Source organism: Pinus tabuliformis, chromosome 7, assembly GCF_031772625.1.
Source record: "Pinus tabuliformis cultivar Carrire ecotype Pingquan chromosome 7, CPIR1, whole genome shotgun sequence".
Taxonomy (NCBI): domain Eukaryota; kingdom Viridiplantae; phylum Streptophyta; class Pinopsida; order Pinales; family Pinaceae; genus Pinus; species Pinus tabuliformis.
The window spans coordinates 1,678,661,284-1,678,682,798 of record NC_142293.1 but is presented as its reverse complement, the minus strand read 5'-3'; the positions used below and the strand labels follow the sequence as shown (position 1 = coordinate 1,678,682,798).

General features: G+C 41.2%; 1 protein-coding gene across 1 annotated transcript in view; it reads right to left on the bottom strand.

Moving 5' to 3' along the window:
• Positions 1-21,515, bottom strand: part of LOC149254903 (uncharacterized) — a 233,874-nt gene that overhangs the window by 142,553 nt on the left and 69,806 nt on the right. The window contains exon 3 of the mRNA XM_089457142.1: positions 19,385-19,464. Coding sequence (XP_089313268.1) covers positions 19,385-19,464 — 80 coding nt within the window. The remainder of the gene's footprint in view (positions 1-19,384; positions 19,465-21,515) is intronic.

Below are 21,515 nucleotides of genomic sequence, written 5' to 3'. Positions count from 1 at the left end.
ACCGGCACCTATGTCTGATAGGTGCAGACCCTCTCATTTATAGGAGACAGAGGGAGTTGGATTCTGAATGTAGGAAGATAAGATGCAAGCTTGTGACTACCTCGAGGATCTTAACTTTCAGAAGTTATATGGTAATGATGTTGGACCAGATTTGGGAAATGCTTTTGAGTTTCATAAACTCATTCGCATTGATGTTCTTGAAGAACCTCCGTTCGAACATATGTGTTGCAGTTAGCATGGTGAGCTCATATTTGGTTGAGCCTCACTGGATTGGTACCAAGAATCTTCTGAGATATCTTCAGGGCACAATCTGTCATGGATTGAGATACACTGCCGGAAATATGAAACCACATGATTATGAAGGGTGGGCAGGCTAGAGCACTTCTCAGTGTTGTTTCTCTTTGGAATCTGCCTCGTTATCCTGGATGAGCAGGAAGTAGAAGTCGGTGACTCTGAGCACCACCAAGGCAGAATACATTGCTGATAGTATGGCCTTCTGTGAGGCAGTCTGGTTGCTGAAGCTCTTCAGTGAGCTGTTTGTACACATGATGAATACCACTGTGAATCTCTGTGACAACCAGAGATGGGATTCGATTATTGAGGAATCCCGTATTTGACAATTGCTCCAGCAGATAGACATCAATTACTGCCTTATCTGGGATATGGTAAGTCGATGATCAAGGAGGCTCCATCACACTGAGATGATGTACAGGACAGAGCCCTGAGGAAAGATCAAATTTGTGATTTTCCTGAACGACTTGGAGTCGTCGAGAGACCTTTGTAAAAGGGTCCTGCATGCTGCATACATTGAGCTCTAGGAGCTTTGAGGGGCTTGCAGTTCTATTGGAGCAACATACGACCACAGGGTGACTCACCCTCCCCTGGTGGTGCGCACTGAAACAAGATGATTCGCTCTCTTGTGGGACAAGATGATTCGCTCTCTTGTGTAGCAGGATGATTAGTTCTCCTGTGAGGCCTGGATTGATGTGTTCTCCATGGCGATTGTAGCAGGATTGATGTGTTCTCCTGTGAGGCCTGGATTGATGTGTTCTCCATGGCGATTGTAGCAGGATTGATGTGTTCTCCTGTGAGGCCTGGATTGATGTGTTCTCCATGGCAACCTGGATTGATGTGTTCTCCATGGCGTTTGTAGCAGGATTTATGTGTTCTCCTGAGAGGACAGGATTGATTAAGTTCTCCTGTCGAGGCTTCCTACCCATGTAGTCTGGGACTCATGGGAAGTACCTCTCATCTGATCAATGAGCAGGGAAATGAAGTTAGGGACCATAGTAATACCGATGGACGCATCGTTGTATCTACCGTACTCCCTACGCTAGGATGTCCTCCATTGATCTGGGATCAATGATACTGGTCTGGGACCAGTGGTAGGAGTTGTACATGCTATGACGCTGACTTCGGGTCGGCTGAGACTGGTCTGGGACCAGTGGTACATACTCCGAGACTGACTTCGTGTCAGTGCAGTACTGGTCTGGGACCAGTGAGAGTCGTACATACTATGACGCTGACTTTGGGTCAGTTGAGACTGGTCTGGGACCAGTGGTACGCACTCTGAGACTGACTTCAGGTCAGTGGAGAATGATATGACTCATTCTCGATCAATTCTTCTTCTTCATAGTTCAGCAGAGATGAGCGGAGCAGAGCAGAGCCAGCAAAGCAAAGCTAGTAGGGCTGAGCTGAGCTGAGCAGAGCAGAGCCAGTAGAGCTGAGCAGAGCAGAGCCAGCAGAGCCAACAACGCTGAGCAGAGCAGAGCCAACAGAGCCAGCAGCGCTGAGCAGAGCAGAGCTAGCAAAGCCAGCAGCGCTGAGCAGAGCAGAGCTAGCAGAGCCAACAGCGCTGAGCAGAGTAGAGCTAGCAGAGCCAGCAGCGCTGAGCAGAGCAGAGCCGAGCCAGCAAAGTTGAGCAGAGCAGAGCAAAGCCAGCAGAGCTGAGCAGAGCCAGCAGAGCTAGGCAGAGCAGTGCAGGGCACTGATGGCAGAGATAGTACAGTCGGACATATGGATCAACAGATGGAGTTCCCCCTAGTTGAGAGGGAGTGTTAAATTGGCAACTAGGGCCAAACTCCATGTGGGTCGGCTTATTTATGGCAGCTGATATTTTTATTGGATCCCTCTCGTCGAGAGGTGTAGGATTGATCCAAATATCATCCGATTCCGATAAGTATTTATGGAGATATGAATTTAATTTGTTTATGTAATTATAGTCAAGCCGACCAGCTCTTATGTAGGCTCTAGAAGCCCAACCGACGTGTCTATTCATCATCCTCATTTTGGTATAAATAGATGAGAATCTGATATCATTTACACTCACATATTCTTGAGGTGATCTCCTCTCCACGTCTGGGTTTTTGGAGAAGGAGAGAACCAAAAGAATACGCTGGCCTAAGAAGGAGCCGTAGCTGCAGATGATGCCAATTACTTATACGTTGTTCAGGAGGAGACCTTATACGCTGTACATAGAGACTTGTTGACGTAGCTTAAGAAGATAAGGAAAAACTCGCATTCCTCTCTGAATGTTCAGGTGATTGAAGGAGCAGAGATCTGCATAAATGGAGAAATAAATCTAGGGTTCAACTGCTACCTCGGATGGGTATAAGGAGTAGAAGAACCCAAGCTAATCTACACTCGGCATACCTGTGATTTGAAGGTGAAGTTATCAAATGGGTAGAGCAGAGAAACCTGCGGATATAGATACAGTATTGACATGCGTTTTGGGATAGATACTCTCGGCATAATCATGACAACCTCGACATTACAATGAAGGGTATTCAATCTCAGAAGCAACCGCGGATAAGGGTTTGGATTTGCCTCTAGTAACCTCGACATTCTCTCCAAGCATAACTTTGGTCTCGACATATCTTTGATGCAGTAGATCTAGGTGATATTCCTGTAGCAGTCTCGGTATACATTCTCGGCATAATCATAACAAGTACAGTAGTACAGGAATCTCGAATATCTCTGAAACTTCGGGGTAATTACAATCACACAGAACTAGGATTCATCTGATATTCTTCGGAGGAAATTACAGTGGTTCAGGACTTCGGACAAGTGTAGTGGTTCAGTACTTCGGATGAGTACAGTGGTCCTATATTTCTCGGATGGGTAACTCTGAAGTAAAGCCTCTCAATGATCCTTGTCTTGGCATAATGAACGATCTCATGAAGATCTCGGTGTAGGAAGAAAACACAGTCATGGTCTCGATATATATGTAATGATGTTATCCAACAGAGAACACTCTGTCTTGGCATACCTCCAGATGTAGTCAAGATCTCAATTATGGTCTCAGTATAGCATATACTGTCTTGACATATTTCAAGGTACAGTAATGATCTAAGCATAGTTATGATCTCGATCTTAAAGGAAAAATAGTCACAAGGAGAAGATCGATGTAAAGGAGCAGCATGGAAATCGCTGTAACGTGTTAAATACTACTGTTCTAAGGCATGGATAAGCATAGTGATGGACGCAGCATGGTTGGATGCAGCATGGTGAATCAGTTGAAGTATGAGGACTGAGAAGTGTGCCTTCACCTGAGTTCAAATCTGTAGTCCTTGTCATCAGAACTATCCTGTCATCTTCATGATGAAATATCTCTGATGTCTGATCTCTTATTTTGGCAAGTCAAAGTGTTGACTTCAAATGTATTTGTACCATCTCTCTCTCTGCTCAACTTTGAAGATAAAAGAAGAATTGATCAAGGGTTTCCCCACACATTGTGGGGTTTGTCCCTGGCTTGCGCCATATCTTGTGTCCTCTTGTCTTGGCTTGTCTTCTGCATATTATATTTATGTTCTATCTGCAGTTTATAGTAATGCTGATGTGATTGCTAACTGTGAAAATTTAAATAAATTGCTCTAGCATAGAACATACCTAATCTTAACAATTCTCATTAATCTCTAAGTCCCTGAACACCCACGGGATTTTTTTTAAATGCAGCACTTAGAATCTAAGGAAATTATTTGCCTGTTCAATGTTTATGCTCCTAACAATGCAGGTGAGAAAAAACTATGTTGGGAATCTATCAAAAGCTTTGCAGATCTAGAAAACTTGGAGAACACAATCATAGCCGGAGACCTCAACCTCACCCTCCTCTCGTCAAAAAAAAGAGGAGGCAGCATCGTCAGGGATTCGGCAAGAGAATTAGTGGAAGACCTCACGCAAGATTGGGATTTGATAGACATGAAGCTAACAACAGGTAACTTCACTTGGTCAAACAAGAGAGTTGGTCCGGGATACATAGCAGCAAGACTAGACAGATTTTTGGTACAAAGTTCCTTCCTTCTTCTTGGATTAGAAGCTAGAATGCGAATTCTCCAAAGCAGCGTTTCAAACCACAAGCCCATCAGCCTTGAGTTGTTGACCCCCAAGGATTTGGGGCCTATACCTTTCAGATTCAGCTCCCTTTGGATCAAAGAGAAAGACTTTATGGAAAAGATCAGAGACTGTTGGAAAGAGCCAGTCAAGGGATCCGCTTTTTTTGTGTGGGAGGAAAAACTAAGAAGAGTTAAAGGCATGCTGAAAAATTGGGCTAAGACCCTGCCTAATCTTGCTGCTGAAAGGAAAAAAATACAAAGTGCTTTAGAAAGACAGCATCTCCATCTTGAAGCAGCTGATATCACTAAAGATGAGTTGGAAAAGGAGGCCAAACTTCAACAAAGCTTCCACAAGGCCTGTCTGGCAGAAGAAGAATACTGGAGGCTCAAGTCCAGGAGCCTCTGGCTCAAATCTGGAGACAGAAACTCCTCCTTTTTCCATAAACAAGCCCAAGCCAGGAAAGGCCGCAACTCCATCACTGAAATAAAAGAAGACAACTGCGTTTTGAAGGATTTTACCAACATAAAAAAGGCAGCCTCAGAGCACTTTGAGCAGCTGTATAAAGAAGTTTCAGGACCTGATCTAAACGCTGCCCTGTTGGACGCTGTCCCTAACATGATCACCTCCAAAATGAACCAGGTTCTTGAAGGCAAAATCACGCAAAAGGAAGTCAAGGAGGCTCTCTTCGCAATGGACCCCGATAAAGCTCCGGGACCAGACGGTTTCACGCCCAGATTCCTCCAGACCTGTTGGCAGATTGTAGAGAAGGAGTTCTACAAAATGATACAGAAATCCCAAGACTGCCAGAAGATTGGAGGCTGTACAAATTCAGCCTTTCTTGCCCTCATTCCCAAAGAGAAAGGAGCAAACTCTTTTAACAGATTTCGCCCAATTTCCTTATGCAATATTGGGTACAAAGTCATAACCAAAGTGATAGCTAACAGGTTGAAAAGAATTCTTCCCAAAATCATCCCGGACAATCAAGGTGGATTTATCCATGGCAGGCAACTGGTGGACAATTTTGTACTGGTTCAAGAGGCGATTCATTCCAGCCTGCACCGAAAGGAAAAAGGTATGGTTATTAAATTAGATCTTGCAAATGCTTTTGACCGTGTTAGACATAGTTTTTTGTTTGAGGTGCTGCAAAAAATGGGGTTCGGTCAAAACTTCATCAAGTGGATTAGAGCCTGTATCTCGGAACCTTGGATTGCCCCCTTGGTGAACGGAAGGGCAGCTGACTTCTTCAAAGCCTCTAGAGGGCTGAGGCAGGGGTGCCCCCTTTCTCCACTCCTATTCGTTCTTCAGGCCTCTGTTCTCAGCTTCTATCTTCAAAGAAAGCAACAAGAACAAGACATCTCTGGCCTGTGCATAGCTAGAGGGGTTAAAAGCATCAATCATGCCCTTTTCGCGGATGATACTCTTCTGCTGGGGGTTGCAACTCCTCTTTCAGCAACCAAATTCAAAGAAGTTCTGGAAGATTATTGTAAAGTCTCGGGCAGTGTTCTAAACAACACCAAATGCCATATCTACTGTTGGAATACTCCTGCTTCAACTGCAAGCTCCATTGCTAGATGCCTCGGTTTTGCAGTCTCAACTTCTTGGTCCTCATTTAAATATTTGGGACTGCCCATCTTCCATAAAAGGGCCTTGAGTAAAGATTGGTACCCACAGTTAGACAAATTTAAGACAAAAATGCAGGCCTGGGGGTCCTCCTGGCTCAATATAGCTGGAAAATCGGTCCTCATTAAAGCAGTGCTCAGCAACCTTCCTCTATTCAAATTTTCGGTTCTATTGGCGCCTGTGGGAATCATCAAAAAGATGGAGGAACTAATCAGAATGTTTTTTTGGAAAGGAGGCAAGCAAAACGAGAAGAAAATTTCCCTAGTGAATTGGGAAACAGTCACCAGACCAACTCAGGAGGGAGGCCTGAACTTCAAAGATCTCAGTGCCCAAAACTTAGCCATGGGAGCCAAATTGATTTGGAAAATCATAGCTCCAAATCCTGGTTGGGTGCAAGTTGCGTTGTGGAGGAAGTACTTTAGAGGACCGAGACTTAGATGTCTGGATCAACCCAAGAACCACTTCAATTCTCCTTTCAGCAGGTTCATCAGCAGAACTAGTCCGTTGATAAGGAATAATTCCTACTGGATTCCAGGCAATGGAAAACGCATTCATCTCTGGAACGACAGCATCTTAAATAGACCTCCGCTGGCAGAATCGAAAGGCATGCCTGAGTTACAGCGCTGGATGTCTGAGGCCGACATAAACTCATTGTGGGATCTCTCAATTTGGAAAGACGATGTGTGGTCGGGTTGGAAACAGCTCCTAGTCCCACCCGACTTACGCCCTGATCTGGAAACGTTAATCACGCAGTTACATGGGCTGGCTCCAATTCAAGTAAGCAAGCAGGACGTGAGAGGCTGGGGATCAAATCGAGCAGGTTATTTTGTAGCCCAGGGCTATGTCAAATGCCTTGAGAGGCCCCACGTGCCTCCCAATCCTGCTCCCTGGGTTGGCATATGGAAAATTCCTTCAATTCCTAAGGTAGATCATTTCTGCTGGCTTCTCTGCCACCAGAAAATTCTGACTGAAGACAGGCTTCAGAAAAGGGGCTTCTACGGGCCTTCTAGATGCTCTCTTTGTAAGGAAAACTCAGAATCCGCCTTCCACCTCATGATTGAGTGCAAGTTCGCAGCCTCCATATGGCAAGAGCTGCTTGTCTCCTGGAAGTATAAATTCACTTTCCCCTCCTCAGTCTCGGAACTATTTGCAGGCTGGATGGCCAGATACCCAGGCTCATCTCCAAAAAATAAAACAATCAGGTCAGCGTGGAGTGCTCTGCCTAAATTCATCAGCTGGCAAGTCTGGCTGGAAAGGAACCGAAGGATTTTTCGAAATAAGGAACAGGACTTCAGAATAGTGGCCAACTCAGCAAAATATCAGCTAGTTGAGTGGCTGGAAGACAAAGGAGACGACACAAATTTAAGCCAGCAGGACATAGAGCTGGGAACTGCTCTCAATTTCAAATTTCCAAAAGCGAACAGCTCTTCTCCTCCTTGCAAAGAATGGCAAGTCAGGAAAAATGAAGCTGATTTTAAAATCTGGATGTCCAACCAAACTCTTCCATCCCTCTTCTTCGATGGGGTTGCCAAAGGGAATCCAGGTACTGCTGGAGCAGGAGGTCTCATCATAAATCCAGATGAAACAGTTGTGCACAGTTTTGCTTGGGGATTAGGCCACTCCTCAAGTATTCAAGCTGAAGCGATGGCCCTTTTCCAAGGAATCAAATTCCTCAAAGAGCTGGGCTACAAGGAGGCAAATGTCTTCGGAGACTCCCAGGTGATCATTCAAGCAGTGGCAACCAACTCCAATCCACCGACAGCTTGCAAGGATAATCTCAAGGATCAAAGACATGGCAAAATCCCTGAATCTGAAATACTTCCATGTTTTGAGAACAAATAACAAAGAAGCAGATAACGAGGCAAACAAGGCAGTCCATTTAGATGCCGGTTCTTGTCTCAGAGATAATGTAATCCTTTGGGATCCAATCCCTTAAAGTGCCATGTTCTTTTGCTTTCTTCTGCATCAGTTTGTTTGTATTTTTCAGCTCGGGAAATTAGCAGCAGAAGTACACTATATTAAATGTAAAAAGAGGAGCCTGCTAAGAGTAGGCGTTATATTTCTCTGGCTGAAAAGTCATGCAGAACTCTACCTCTTCTTTTGTAACCGAATTTGTGGCTCTTTGCCACTCAGTTAATGAAGTCCCATAACCGTTTTTGTAAAAAAAAAAAAAAAAATTGAAAATTGAAATTTTTGTTTACCAGGCTCATCTGCTTCTCTTGCAATCTTTGCTAGGTTCTTCCCAAAGGTACCCGAGGCATTGCTGAAGGTTACGACCTGTCGGTGTATCTCCAGCTGATCAGACTCCAATGGGATCATGCGATCAATGCAATCAATCAGTCCATCTCTGACCTCCCCCCCAAAGCTCCTGACTCCTTAGCTTTATAATGATACCGTGGGTTCAAAAAATACCCAGCTACATGTATAGGGCGATGGAGTTGATTGTTCCATCTTTCATCAATGATTGCCCAAATGGGCCCATAGTTTGCCACTCTATCCTTGTATGTCGTCTTTATTTGCTCCTTTGCTTGATCCATGGCCTCATAAATGAAGCCCATAGCCAACTTTTCCACATCCACCAACCGCAACACCTTAACTAGTGGCTCAGCAAGCTTCACAATCTCTGCTGCCTTTCTCCAAAAAGTTTCTTCATAGACTTTCTTTTTCAATTCTTTGCCTTCCGGTTTGTTAGACCAATTGCTTTGATTCCATTCATCACTGGAAAACATCTTTTGCAAGTTTCTATGTTGGGAAAGCATAGATTGCAATGTCAAAAAATGAGTAGCAAATCTAGTGATGGCAGGCCTAATAATATCCTTGCCCCCAGTGTGTTTCCTCATGAGGCTCAAAATCAATGAATGATTGTAGATAAATTTTGTTATGCTTTTGGCATGATCTACAGTGTTTTTGACCCAATCTATTTTTCCAATATCCTCAAGCATGAGATCTATGCAATGTGCAGCACATGGGGTCCAGAAGATGGTCTTGTGTTTTTCCTCTAACAGTTTACCAGCAAGAACATAGTTAGAGGCATTATCTGTGATGACTTGAACAACATTAGCCACCCCCACCTCCTCAACAACCTGATCCAATAGCTGAAACAACAATTGCCCATCTTTTACCGTATCAGATGCATCAACTAATTTTAAAAACATGGTTCCCCGTGGGCAGAAGACAAGAAAGTTTATGATGGTACGGTTTCTTTGATCAGTCCATCCATCTGACATGATGGTACATCCTGTTCTTTCCCATGAGTCCTTGAAATATTTCAAATACTCATTAATGGAGTCAATTTCTCTCTGCAAACGATACCCCCTTAGCTCATGCATAGTAGGGCCTTTGAAGCCTTTTCCAGCAGCATGTATGGCATCAAACATAGGCTCATAATATGGTGAACGGGAAGCATTGAAGGGGATATCAGCGTCATACCACCATCTAGCTATGTACTCACAAGCAGTCTCCCTCAATTCTTTCTTCCAATGGTCATCTAAAGTGGGCTGCATTTGAATTTTACTAGCTTGAGGACCATGTGCATCTGATGGAGAGGAGGGAGTGAAATAACTTTTGATAGTCATATCACCTTTTTTCATTCTACCCTTTCCCTTATCTTGAACAGAACCAAAAGATGGAGGAACATATCGGAAAGGGTTGGATGCATCAGTATGAGGGATAGAGGAAGAACCCTCAAAATCATAATGGGGGTTGGTAGCCATCATTTTTTGTATCTCCCTCTTCCTCCCAATTTCAGCCTCTAACTCTCTTTGCCTAGTCTTATCTTCTTTAAACTTCTCAAAGCTGGCTAACAATTGCTTCCTAATCTCCCCAATTTCTGGTGAGGCACATGGAGTAATTTGGCCTCTAATCCCCGCCAAGTGTTGTTTCAGTCTATTAATGCCCCCAGGACCTTCCTTAATTTTCCTATGGCAAAATTTGCAATGCATTTCACTATCAACCATTTCAGCATATGCCCAAGCAGGATCTCTCGCTCTAGGTGCCATTTTTTGACTAGGAAATGAAAGCAAACAATCTGAAAATGAAAAAAAAAAATCATTGATTCAATGTTCATTTCTTTCACAAAAAACACTCTCTAGGCTTTCTAGATATGCACCTAAAATTTAATAAGCAAAAACAGATTTGTAGAGGTGAAAAAAATACCTCCAGGCACAAACTGCCTCCTCAAGCTTGCTCCAAGAATCAACTCCTCAATGCTGCTCCAAATGGCTGCCCAAGAAGCTCCTCACTCCAGCTACAATGCTTGCCCAAGACTCCTCACTGCTGCTCCAAAAACAAACTCAAGAACTGCTCACTAACTCTCAATGAAGTTCTCACTCAAATGCATGAGATGGCTGTGAGAGAATGAGAGCATTTGAGTGTGTTAAATAGGGTTTGGGAGGGGGAAATGGACCCCAAATAGCATTTAACTAATTCATAAAACACATTGGAGTCCCCACCAATCAGCAAACACTTGAAAATTTAAAAAAAAATATGACAAATCGCAGTTTTATTGGGGTTACGGGCCGCAGGTAATGACTCGGCCGAGTTATTGCGGAAACGGCCGAGTTGCTAACTGGGCCTCCCGTACCGTTTTCTCAACCGGGTCACTTTTTTTTGCATTGAAATGGATCAACTCGGCCGTTTCTGTTTCAAATCGGCCAAATTTTAAAACATTGGTGTGGCAAGGCTGTACAATATATGCGATATGCGATGGATGTGATAATATATTAAATCATATTGCAATGGTGTAGTCGGGTTCGCGTTATTATCGCAATCACAGTTTTGACGTGACAAGGGCTTTAAACGTTGCGATACATAACTCCCGATATGACGGACGTGATATACCATTAGGGTGCGATACAATAGGAGCATCGGGTCCGCAACCGTATATCACAGTGAGGGGTTTCGGGGGTGATAGCCCTTCATAACTTGCGATATGAGAGTTCCAATAGGCGGATGCGATATAACAATACATCATATTGTAATGGTCACATGGGTCCATATATATATATATATATATATATATATATATATATATATGTATGTATATATATATATATGTATATATATATATATAGATATATAGATATATAGATATATCGCAATCGCATATTTTAATGTGGCAAGGCTTAAAGCCGGAATACAAGGATACATATGAAATACACAGAAAACCTTATATCCGCGCTATTTCTATTATAATGTTTATATAATAGAAATACACAATAATCATGCGTAACTTACCTTTTCCGCCTTTTTACAGCCTTTGCACATTTTCTGATGTCTGCCTTTTTCCGGATCAATCCTCCACCGTAGATCCAACCATCCCATCCGACAGTTGATATTACACCCGACCAACAAAGCTGCTCGGTGATCCTGCACCATAGATCAAAACCGCATTTGATCCAACGCTCGACAACGATATCGGGTGAGCTACATGCACGAGGATTACCCGCCCGATAAGGCGGTTTCCTCTCTCCTTCTCCTGCCACGCGTCAGTCGATGAATGGTATCAAGTGATCAGCCCTAAATACCACTTATAGCCTTGAGTCCACCCGAAAACCGCTGCCACTGTTACAAACCCGCCAGTTAACTGTTGAACGCGGATACGATGTCATATTAAGGATTGTTGCTATAACCTGTTCGGGTCCGTGTTATTATATCGCATCTATATCTATATATATATACTCCTCCGCTCTTTGTACTCCTCCGTTATACTCTTGGCATATGCGATACTCCCGATAGTTCTTCCTTTGGCTTCCGATAGCTCTACTCCTCCGCTCTTACACTTACTTGGCTTTCCTGTGGCTTCCGATACCACTCCACTACCTCTTCTCTGCTTTGATAGCTCTGCTCTATTATTCCTTCGATATCACATGATATGGCTCCTTTGTTCACTGCTCTTCCGCTAGCTTCTCCTCCTGATGCGTGTTCCTCTTCTGATTCTTAGTTCTTGCCTTTTTCCACTGTGTGTTCCTCTTTGCTTCTTCCGTTGAACTTCTTCCTCTAGATTTTCTTTAGCTGCTCCTGTTTCTTCATGGATCTGCTTCTCCTTCTCCTTGGCCTCACATCATTGTTTACTCATCCAGAATATTTCCATATTGACATCAATGACAATCTAGGTCAACAGAGGACTCCAAAGTCCACTTTAAGTCTACTTCAAGTTTAACTCCAAAGTCCACTTTAAGCCTACTTCAAGTTTAACTCCAAAGTCGACTTCAAGTTTTCTTCAAAAGGGTCTCTAAGTCTGCTATAGGGTAGCTCAAGATCACGTCTATCCACTTCAAATTTGCTCCAAGTATGCTTCAAATAGGCTACTACAAAAGTCTTTAACACTGCTCCAAAGAACACCAAGTATGTTCACAAAAACTTGTCAAGGTTATGCTCAAACTTTGCACTGAAAGAGAGGTCGAGTTTGCATCTACCTCAGGACCAAGGTCTATTCCTCAAGGCCAAGTTACCAAAGGCCCAAACAGAGGCCACATGCCGCACTGCAATATAACAGAGGAGCCCAAAATCACAGGCCTGAGTTAGCCTTCGTTTGAATTTTAGGCCAAATTCTACTCATAGATAAAGGTTGAGGTCTGCACCAAAAATTAGGCCAAGTTCTGTTCCAAGTCTCCACAAGAATGGCCAAATTTTGTGCTAGAAAAAGGTCTATTTCTTCTCCAAAGACTGATCAATAAAATGCCAATAACCATAGCCCAAAAGACAGGGAACCAAAACCCAATAACTATTCCTTCAATTAGACTAAAGGTTCATGAGCTATGAACCTCTTTACTTCTCCTCTAGGTTCGAATTCCTCTTCTTGTCTTCACCGAGCGAATCTAACCAAATTGGGGAGGAGTATGGCCTTTATCTATACTAATTCAATCACTTATATTAACATGTTTATTGGAATGGAGGGCCGACTTGTTCTTAAGTAGGCCAACTTGATAAGGGAGGAAAAATCTAGTTTCTTCACTTGAAAATGCATTTCTCCTCAATGGAGAGGAGTTAGGAGGCATGTAAATATTTGTTGCAAAGGGCTTAAAGAGATCTTTTAGCCTATGCTAATCTCCTCTTCAACTGGATATCCCTTTGACATCAATAACAATTAATTCTTCCAACAAATTATCCTTGTGCTAACTCCTTCTAGCACTCACAAGAAATAAATGTTGGTTTATAGATTGTTAGTATCTCGTATGGATCTATCTCTTGGTCCTTTGAAAACACCCATGAAATTTTTTGATTGGTACAATCTCCCTAACTCCCTCTGAATGTTAACCTCTACCAACATTACTAGCAAATCCAACTGCATTATAGACTCTCAATACTATCCTTTGTACCCCTATTGTTGGCCTCCGCTACAACTTCAATTCCTAGCTATTGGAAACTTGTATGGCTCATGTATGGTATACAATCATTTTACCTAAACTTCGTGCCTCTGTCGACTTCCTGCGCACAACTTTTATCCTCGATCGATAATTAGCAATTGTCTACGTGGCTAAGTCTCTTCGTGGCCATGTTCTTTGCAACACCACGCATTGGAAAACCTATCAACCTCACCTCTTGTCGCCTCCCCATGACTTGGTTATGGCATTGCCTCCCCTACATCAGCTTTTTCCATCTGCTCATGGCTTTCAGAACTACCAACAACTCATGCTCGATTCTCCTTTAACTTTGTCACCCGCTTCCATATGTTGCACTTGTTGCAGCTCCTTCCATTGTTGCTCACTCACCTTGTGACTGCCCTCACAATGTCCACAAACACTTGTTAGTTTTTGTAGCATCGGATGTGTTCTAGCCTTGAAATTTTGTGGAGAGGCTAGAATACATGAGATCTCCAAAACCCAGAAATCGTTTCTGGAAATTTTTCCTAGAAATGACTTAATTAGATTATTAGCCAATTTTTAAATATTTCCTAAGTTTAAACTTAGGGAATATGGTTAATTAATCAGTGTTAATTAAGTCAAGGCGTGAATGATCTAGAAACTCACACAGATTGATCCAGAAATGATCCTAGCCATCGATTATGTTTTAATCTTAGTCGTTGGTGCTCCAACAGAGGATTATAAGAAGAGGTCGATGTGGTGATGGAGAAGACACTTGAAAAGTTCGATTTCATGAGCAGATCGATTTCCTGTGTAGCAGCAGCCAATTGTCGGAGAGAGAGCTAGTGAGATCGAAGCAGTGAGAGGGGTAGAGACAATGAAGCCGAAGAAGGATTCCAGATCTGGTGAGTGCATTTGCAAAGAGGCAGAGGAGCCACAGAGAGGCTGATGTTGGGGCGACACAGTAGCCTCTAGAGGCAAAGTTGATTTGCTAGGAGAGATTGACGTTGTCAATTCCAGAGGCCGGGAAGGAGTCCCAGAGTGCCAAAGAAGCGTCTTTCTGGTCAGCAGAGGGCAAAACAACTTCATCAGAGTCCAGTGCGAGGCTCGACGTCCAGCCAACTACGCAGAGCAGTGCAGAGGGTGATGCAGAGGCTCAGAGAACCGAAAATTTGAAGGCAAGTTGTGCCGAGAGATTCCCTGTGGGTTGAGGAAAATTCCTCTCCATATTTTTGCCAGTATTTCTCTGTAGGATTGCCAGTTTCAACATCAAGTTGTAATCAGATTATTTCACTGTTGCATAGTAATAAAACCCTCAGTTGTTGCACCGGTTTTCCCAAGTTAAGTTTTTCTGGGGACTTTTGTCCAAAAACAACTGTGTTATTTTATGTGTGTGTGCTAGCATTTCTTCCAACGTTTATTCTTCCACAGTTTTATTTGTATAGGTTGCAGTGTGAGTTGATCAGTATTTTCCATAGCAAACAGTAAATAAATTGTTAAATTAAAATAACAATTAGGAGAATAATTTCCAGTTGCTACAATAGGATTCTGATTTGGAATTTTTGCAACACTAACCTTCTTTCTAGTGACTCTTCGTCGTTCGGCACTACATGAGCCCTCACCTCTCCCACATTGACTAGCAACTAGACTTGTCTATTGGTTGGCTATGTGGTGGTTGGCGATTATCTAGTTGTGGTGGTTGGTGGCCACTCACAACCCCTTTTTCTATTTTTCTTTTTCAGCCTTTGAGCACTGCGAATTTACTCAACAGTAGGCCCGATTTTTATTCTCAACCATGACTATGTCTTTCATACAATGTACGGCCTAAGTTTTCTTCAACCCCTATGCGAGATTTTGTTTTTGCCTCATACAGTTGCTAGACGAACCTGGCCATTATGACTCTTGTACGAATCTGGCTTTTGCATGATTCAAAGATCAGTCTTCAACACTCCGAATATAATACCATGTTAAATTTCCTCAACCCCGGCACCTAGTTAATTGCTTACTAGAAAATTAGATCTACTGAATAATAACACAACTAAGATTTTAACACAAATAAATAAACATCAAAAGCAAAATTAAAGTACCAATCTCACAAATGCATACAGATTTCTGCTTTTCAAAATCAATGTTTCATTTAAATAACTCAAAACTTACAAGGACTCCCTTTCTTATGATAATGGCCCTTTGAGGAAAATACATAAAACAATAAACCTGGAATTTATTTAGCTGATCAACCCTAGATCTGTCCTTCAATCTGTTTGGCTGGTCTCGATCTCCCATGCCACTCTTTGAACCTTCCTCGAACCCATCACACTTGAATGGAAATCCTCTGGCCAATCACTGAGAAATCCTCCTCTCAATGTCCTATGCTGAAGATGTCTTGTGTGTGTTCTCCCTTAGCCTAGCCTTCCTTAGCCTTCCTTTTACAAGTTTGTGTCATTGAATGAATCCACAAACCTAATCTCCAAAGTGATAGACAGTTGAGATCAACAGTTGAGATTCATCAAATTCACTAATGCAAAAACTTTTGCATTTCATTAGATTATCTCATAAGAAATTACTTTAATTACTAAAGCAATTGCTAAGGCTAAGGGTCATTTAGGTGACTTCAGCATGCCTGGACACTTGGTCCTGTGTAAAAGCACCTGCCCGAGCTACAAACATCAACAGGGGATTACCCACTTGATTGATTTTCTACTCCATCACCCATGGAATTCAAGACACTACAGGCACAGTTACTAGTTTCCAGAGTTTAAGCTTGTTTCTTATGGTTCTCTTACACACAGATTTGCACTTTTAAGAGCAGATTTGAAATGTTTTACAGCATATTTGGATGGTTGCCAAGGGAGAAATAATTATTTAGGTGTAAATCTACATTATAATTTGTCTACATTTATTTCACATAGATTGTAGGTCAAATTTTTACAATACTGTAGGTTAAATTCATAGTTTGGAAGGATCTTTTGTTTCCCAGGTTTATATTTTGTCCCCGGATTGCATTGGGATTCCCCAAAGGCTAGCAAACACTAACATTTAGTGCAAAATGATTACGTGACGTGACATTGACACCTTCGCTAGTTATCTTTTAACCAAACAGTCTTTAGTTTTAACAACACCAATAGTTTTCATGGGCAGCTTTGTGCCACGCTCAAGCTGTTAGTGCTAGCTATGTTTACATGCATGCATTGCCACTGGGTCCGCCATACCCTCAATCTCCTTCCTTTGGCTCTCAAACATAATATGCAATGTAACTTCTGACCACACATCCTCACATTGTCACTGTTTGTGGAGCTCATTAATAGATGCACAACCACATAGAACCTGTCCTTTAATCACTTTGACCACCATCATCTAAGGCTTGTCCGTGATGGATGATAGTGTTTTGAGGTTGAGGAGGATCCAAAATAGATCTGAAGTAGGACCTAAAGTTATTTGTAGGAGCATCGTGAAGCAACCCATTACTAGCAACACATGGGGAGCTCTATAGTCGAGAAAGGTTTGGCATGTAATGCAAGTTGGGCATTGAGAGACCAAACCACTTTTTTCTTTGAACTTTCAACAACCACAAAAAGAGACTCCTGGGATGGGCTGCATTCGCTAGAATGGCTACCACCTGGAGTAAACCTACTTCTCATACAAAGGATTTATGGTGGCACAGCCCTGACCAAACATGAGATTGCCAGCGCTGGGTGATCGAGGTGAAGGGTTGCAGTGCACACAACAGGAATTCTTCACCTCATTCTCCATTCTCCATTCCACCTATCATGTAATAATTAGTTTTATGATTGCCTTGCTATACAAATTTCTATAGCAAGGCAATCATAACTAAATTAACCACAGACCACTGGACAGATAGCCAGTCATGTCTTGGATTGACTAAACTTTAAAACAGAATAAGTTGCAGAAAGGGAATACCATGACAATGTACAACACAGTTTCTGGTAATAGTGAAGCCTAGCTTGAGTTCAGGAGGATACCAATGACAGAGGGCATGATCTCTACCATTACTGGAACAAATCCAAAGCAGGGCATAAACTGATGTGTAGATGTATCGACCCATGACTAGCAACAGGCAGGGTCTCTATAGCCAGGAAGGGCAGTGTGTAATGCATGTCAGGCATTGAATGACCCACATTTCATTGAGTTTGTTGAAAAGTTGGCAACTTAGGGATAAATTTCTAAAAATAGAAAGTTTAAAAATAGAATTTCTAAAAATAGAAAGTGTCAAGTATGACTTTCCAAAAATAGTAAATCGCCTTGCATCAATTGGTAATCAAGTATTGTTGACGGAAAATCCCTTCTAATCACCAATCAATCATAATAGTTCAATTTCGATTTAATCATCAATGTTATTATTATTATTATTAAAAAGAAATTCAAGTCACTCAATCATGGCTCTCAATAATGTTCCCCCACACTCTCATTAATGCTCTTACACTCTTACACTCAATAAAAGCTCGTCATAAAAGATTCCTTTTACACTCTCTTATGCTCTCATTAAAGCATGTCATTAAAGATTCCTCTCACGCACTCTTTAATGCATATGTTACACTCTCCTTAATGGCATAAGTTACAAAAGCATGTGTACCTTCTTAATGTCATGAGTTACATTTCCTAAATGGGCATATGTTACTCTCCCTCTTGGCATGCGAGTTACTCCTTTGTGGAATGGAGTTGTTTCTCCTCCCGTATACATGTGCCTCATTCTTTCTCCCCTCACTACTTGTGCATTGTGAAAGAAGAATTCAAACTTGAGCAAGAGTTGGAGAGAGTTGAAGAAGATTGTGAGAGTGAGACCTGGAGAGTAGGAGCAGAACTTGGTGAGCCAAGGTTGATCCAGTGCTTCAGTGTTTCAGTGTTGATTCAGTGGAAGAGAAGGTTGATTCAGTGTGTGCATTTGTTGCTGCTACCAGTGATCTTCATGCTACAGCTTGTTCAGATTTGGGTGAACTTACTCATTCTCTTGATCTCTCATTGTACTCTGTATCTCTGCTGAACAATTGATTTCTAATAGAAGAAGAATTTGGTTGGGTTTTCCCCTTGTGGGTTTTGCCCTAGTCATTGGACCTAAATTCTCTGTGTCTCATTTTGTTCTTGGTTGTCTTCTATTGTGCATTTGATTTATGTTCTATCTACAATTGTTTATCTAATATTGCAGCATAAAGAAGTTTTGTAATAAGCGATTTTTACAGCATAGAACATCAGAATTTAACCAGAGTCGTCAACAATTGGAAAAAGATACGCATGGGTTGTGCTGTCTTTCGCTAGAACAGCTACACATGGAATAAACCAGCTTCTCATACAAAGGGTTAATGGAGGCACGGCCCCCATCAATAGGCACAACACACACTCTTCACCTCATTCTCCATTCTGCATTCCACCTAACATGTGCTTATTAGTTTTATGACTGCCTTGTTAAACAAATTGGCAAGATAATTATAACTAAATTGAACACAAAGACCACTAGACAGATAGCCAGGCATGTCCTTGATTGACTATAACTTTAAAATAGAGAAAAAGTTGCAAAAAGAGAATACCAGGACAGTATACATCACAGTTTCAGTTAGTAGCGGAACCTAGTTTGAGTGTGCAGAAAGCTTAGCAATGCCATCAGCCAAAACAACTCAATTGCTTGAAATCTTGCGATAATCACACTATCAATAACTACAAGACAAATTTCAGAAATTTGAATAGAGAAAATAATTAGGTAGCTTATACTGGCAGTTAGATTAATTAAGGACATCAGGCACAGTTCTTAAGAACAACCTCATTAGTGTTCAATGTTCATTTCTTTCAGAATTATGTCGTACCACCCTTTTCCATTTAAAGCGTGCTTCCCATGATTCCATCCATTAATTATCTTGAATTGGAGTATGAGATTTTTTTATTTCTATTTTAAACATATTCAAATCTGTACGTAGTTCAACAAGTCGAAATGGCAATAGATGTTGAATAATTATTAAAATGACACTCAGCATACTTCCAAATGAAACAAGTCTGGTGCTCTTGAGACATACAGTCATGACAAGAAACTACACATTGCACATGGTAACAGTTTGTAACTGAAGAGAATTAACATTATTCAACATTCATTTTAAAAGGGTCTCTTAAGTTTGAGAAAATACTTGTAATCAATCACTTTTCCTTCACGTTGGCCCCTTGAGTCCAAGCGATGTCGCATATCCAAGTGATTTTTTGGCTTTTCCTGTCAATATAACAGTTTATATGCAAGATACACAAAATTAAAAATTTGAAATGCACTATAGTTCCTAAACAGAAATAGATGTTAATCTTACTTGATATGGCAGTCGAAGTACTTCTCCTCATTCGAGGAGACAAGAAACAGGAAATAACCTTTGTAATCTAAATATTGTTTTTGTTGTGACTCTGCATGAGAATTCCGTGCAGCAACAGGAATAGCATTCATTGCCCCATCAATAACATCCATATTGAATATCTATCCACCAATGACAGCCTTACTAACCACTAATTAACTGTTGTGCTATATGTTAAAAGTGTAGAATTACTACACATCAAACAGCATCCATGACATGCAATAATGACAATTGTACTGGACACATTTAATGGCAGAGAACAAATTCAGGCTTCATTACAAGAAAGAGAATGAATAGCTATAAGAAAAACAAAAGAAATTTATAAAAAAATATAGCCATTTAAAGAAGTCTAACCAACACTAGATGCAGACTCCTGCCTTGCAATAAATGCAAGGTTGGCCTAGACTAATTGTAGCAAACTGAACTGCAATGAAGGAATGGGCAGACCTATTAATGAGGATGTACAAAATGTTGTAAAATGTAACTAAATTCGGTCTTCATAATTGCCACTATACTTATGTCATTATAATATTATATATAATGTGTAAAATGCAAAAGAAGGAAAAGAGATATTATTTTTCAAACATGGGTTTCATGGTCAAGTCAATTGGTCATCTAGGTCAAGCATGTTCTTCATGCTTCTAGGGTTTGTCAAAATCAAAAAAATATTTGTCATGAGTCAAAGAGTCAAGTCCCATTTGGACTTTGAAAAGAAAAAGAAAAAAGAATTTTTAAATATGTAATTCTGGGTCAAAAACCCCTCTAGGTGCCAAGTCAGCCTACCTGTCAAGTCGACCCTGCCCCAATGGACATGTCTATTTGCACCCCTCTGGACAGTATAAATAGAGAGAAGATGGAGTTCATTTGTGGAAACACACTTGAATGATTTTGGTCTGAAATATCGCAGAAAGGATAGAGATGAAGAGGGCCGAAGTATGAGAGAAATAGTTTCTTCTTGAGCTTAAAGTTTGTGGAAGTTCTGCCTTGATATATCTCTTGTCGCTGGTCTTTTGAAGATGGATTTGCTATGCTAAAGGAAGGTTTGACTTGGCATCTAGAGAGGGAAGTTTTTTGTGGTCATGGGTATTGGATATCTCACTTTGATCTGATTCTATAAGAAGAGAATTTTCTGGGTTTTCCCGTTGGAGGGGTTTTGCCCTAGCTTGGAGCCCATATATTTTGTGTTCTCTGTTTTCTTATGATCTTCATGTTTACATTTTTTATAATTGTTTGATGAAGAAGAACATAATTAAATAAATGAGAAGCCAAAAAATTTCACAAACAGATATCAAAGAAAAGGAAAATCTAGTCTCATCGTGAAGCCTCCCGATTTTCCAACACATAATACTATTTAAACTTTATAGGTGAAAATGCTGACATTTTTCCCAAAATTGCACATATTCTCTCTCAATTATTGTGGACTTCCCATTCATCTTGAAATAAATTCAAAAATACAAGGAATTTTAACCCATACTAGCTGAATGACCATAACTTTTGCATATGAAGACAGAAATTCATCATATGGTCCCATGAAAATAAGTACATACTAGCACGGACAACCAGTTCCTCTATCACAAGATACAGCTCTCTGCATCCTATTGAGATATTTTTTCATATCTGTACCTCTACTTTTTTGAAATGGGATAATTCTCCATGATTGCTTTGTTACTGCCCTCTATAAGAAGAAAAGATTGTTTTGATTTAATGCATTGTTATAAGCCTTAGATAAAGCCTAAAAATTGCTGACCGTAAGCTTGTACTATAGTCTATATCTACTCCTATAATGATATTAAATTCTTATTGATTGTGCTACAGTGGGATGCAATACCTTTCAGAGGGTTGCCACCATAGGGGATCAACAGTATTATTAAATTAAAACAGTTGCAATAGCATAGAATGCCAGTGTGGTATTACTTTCAGA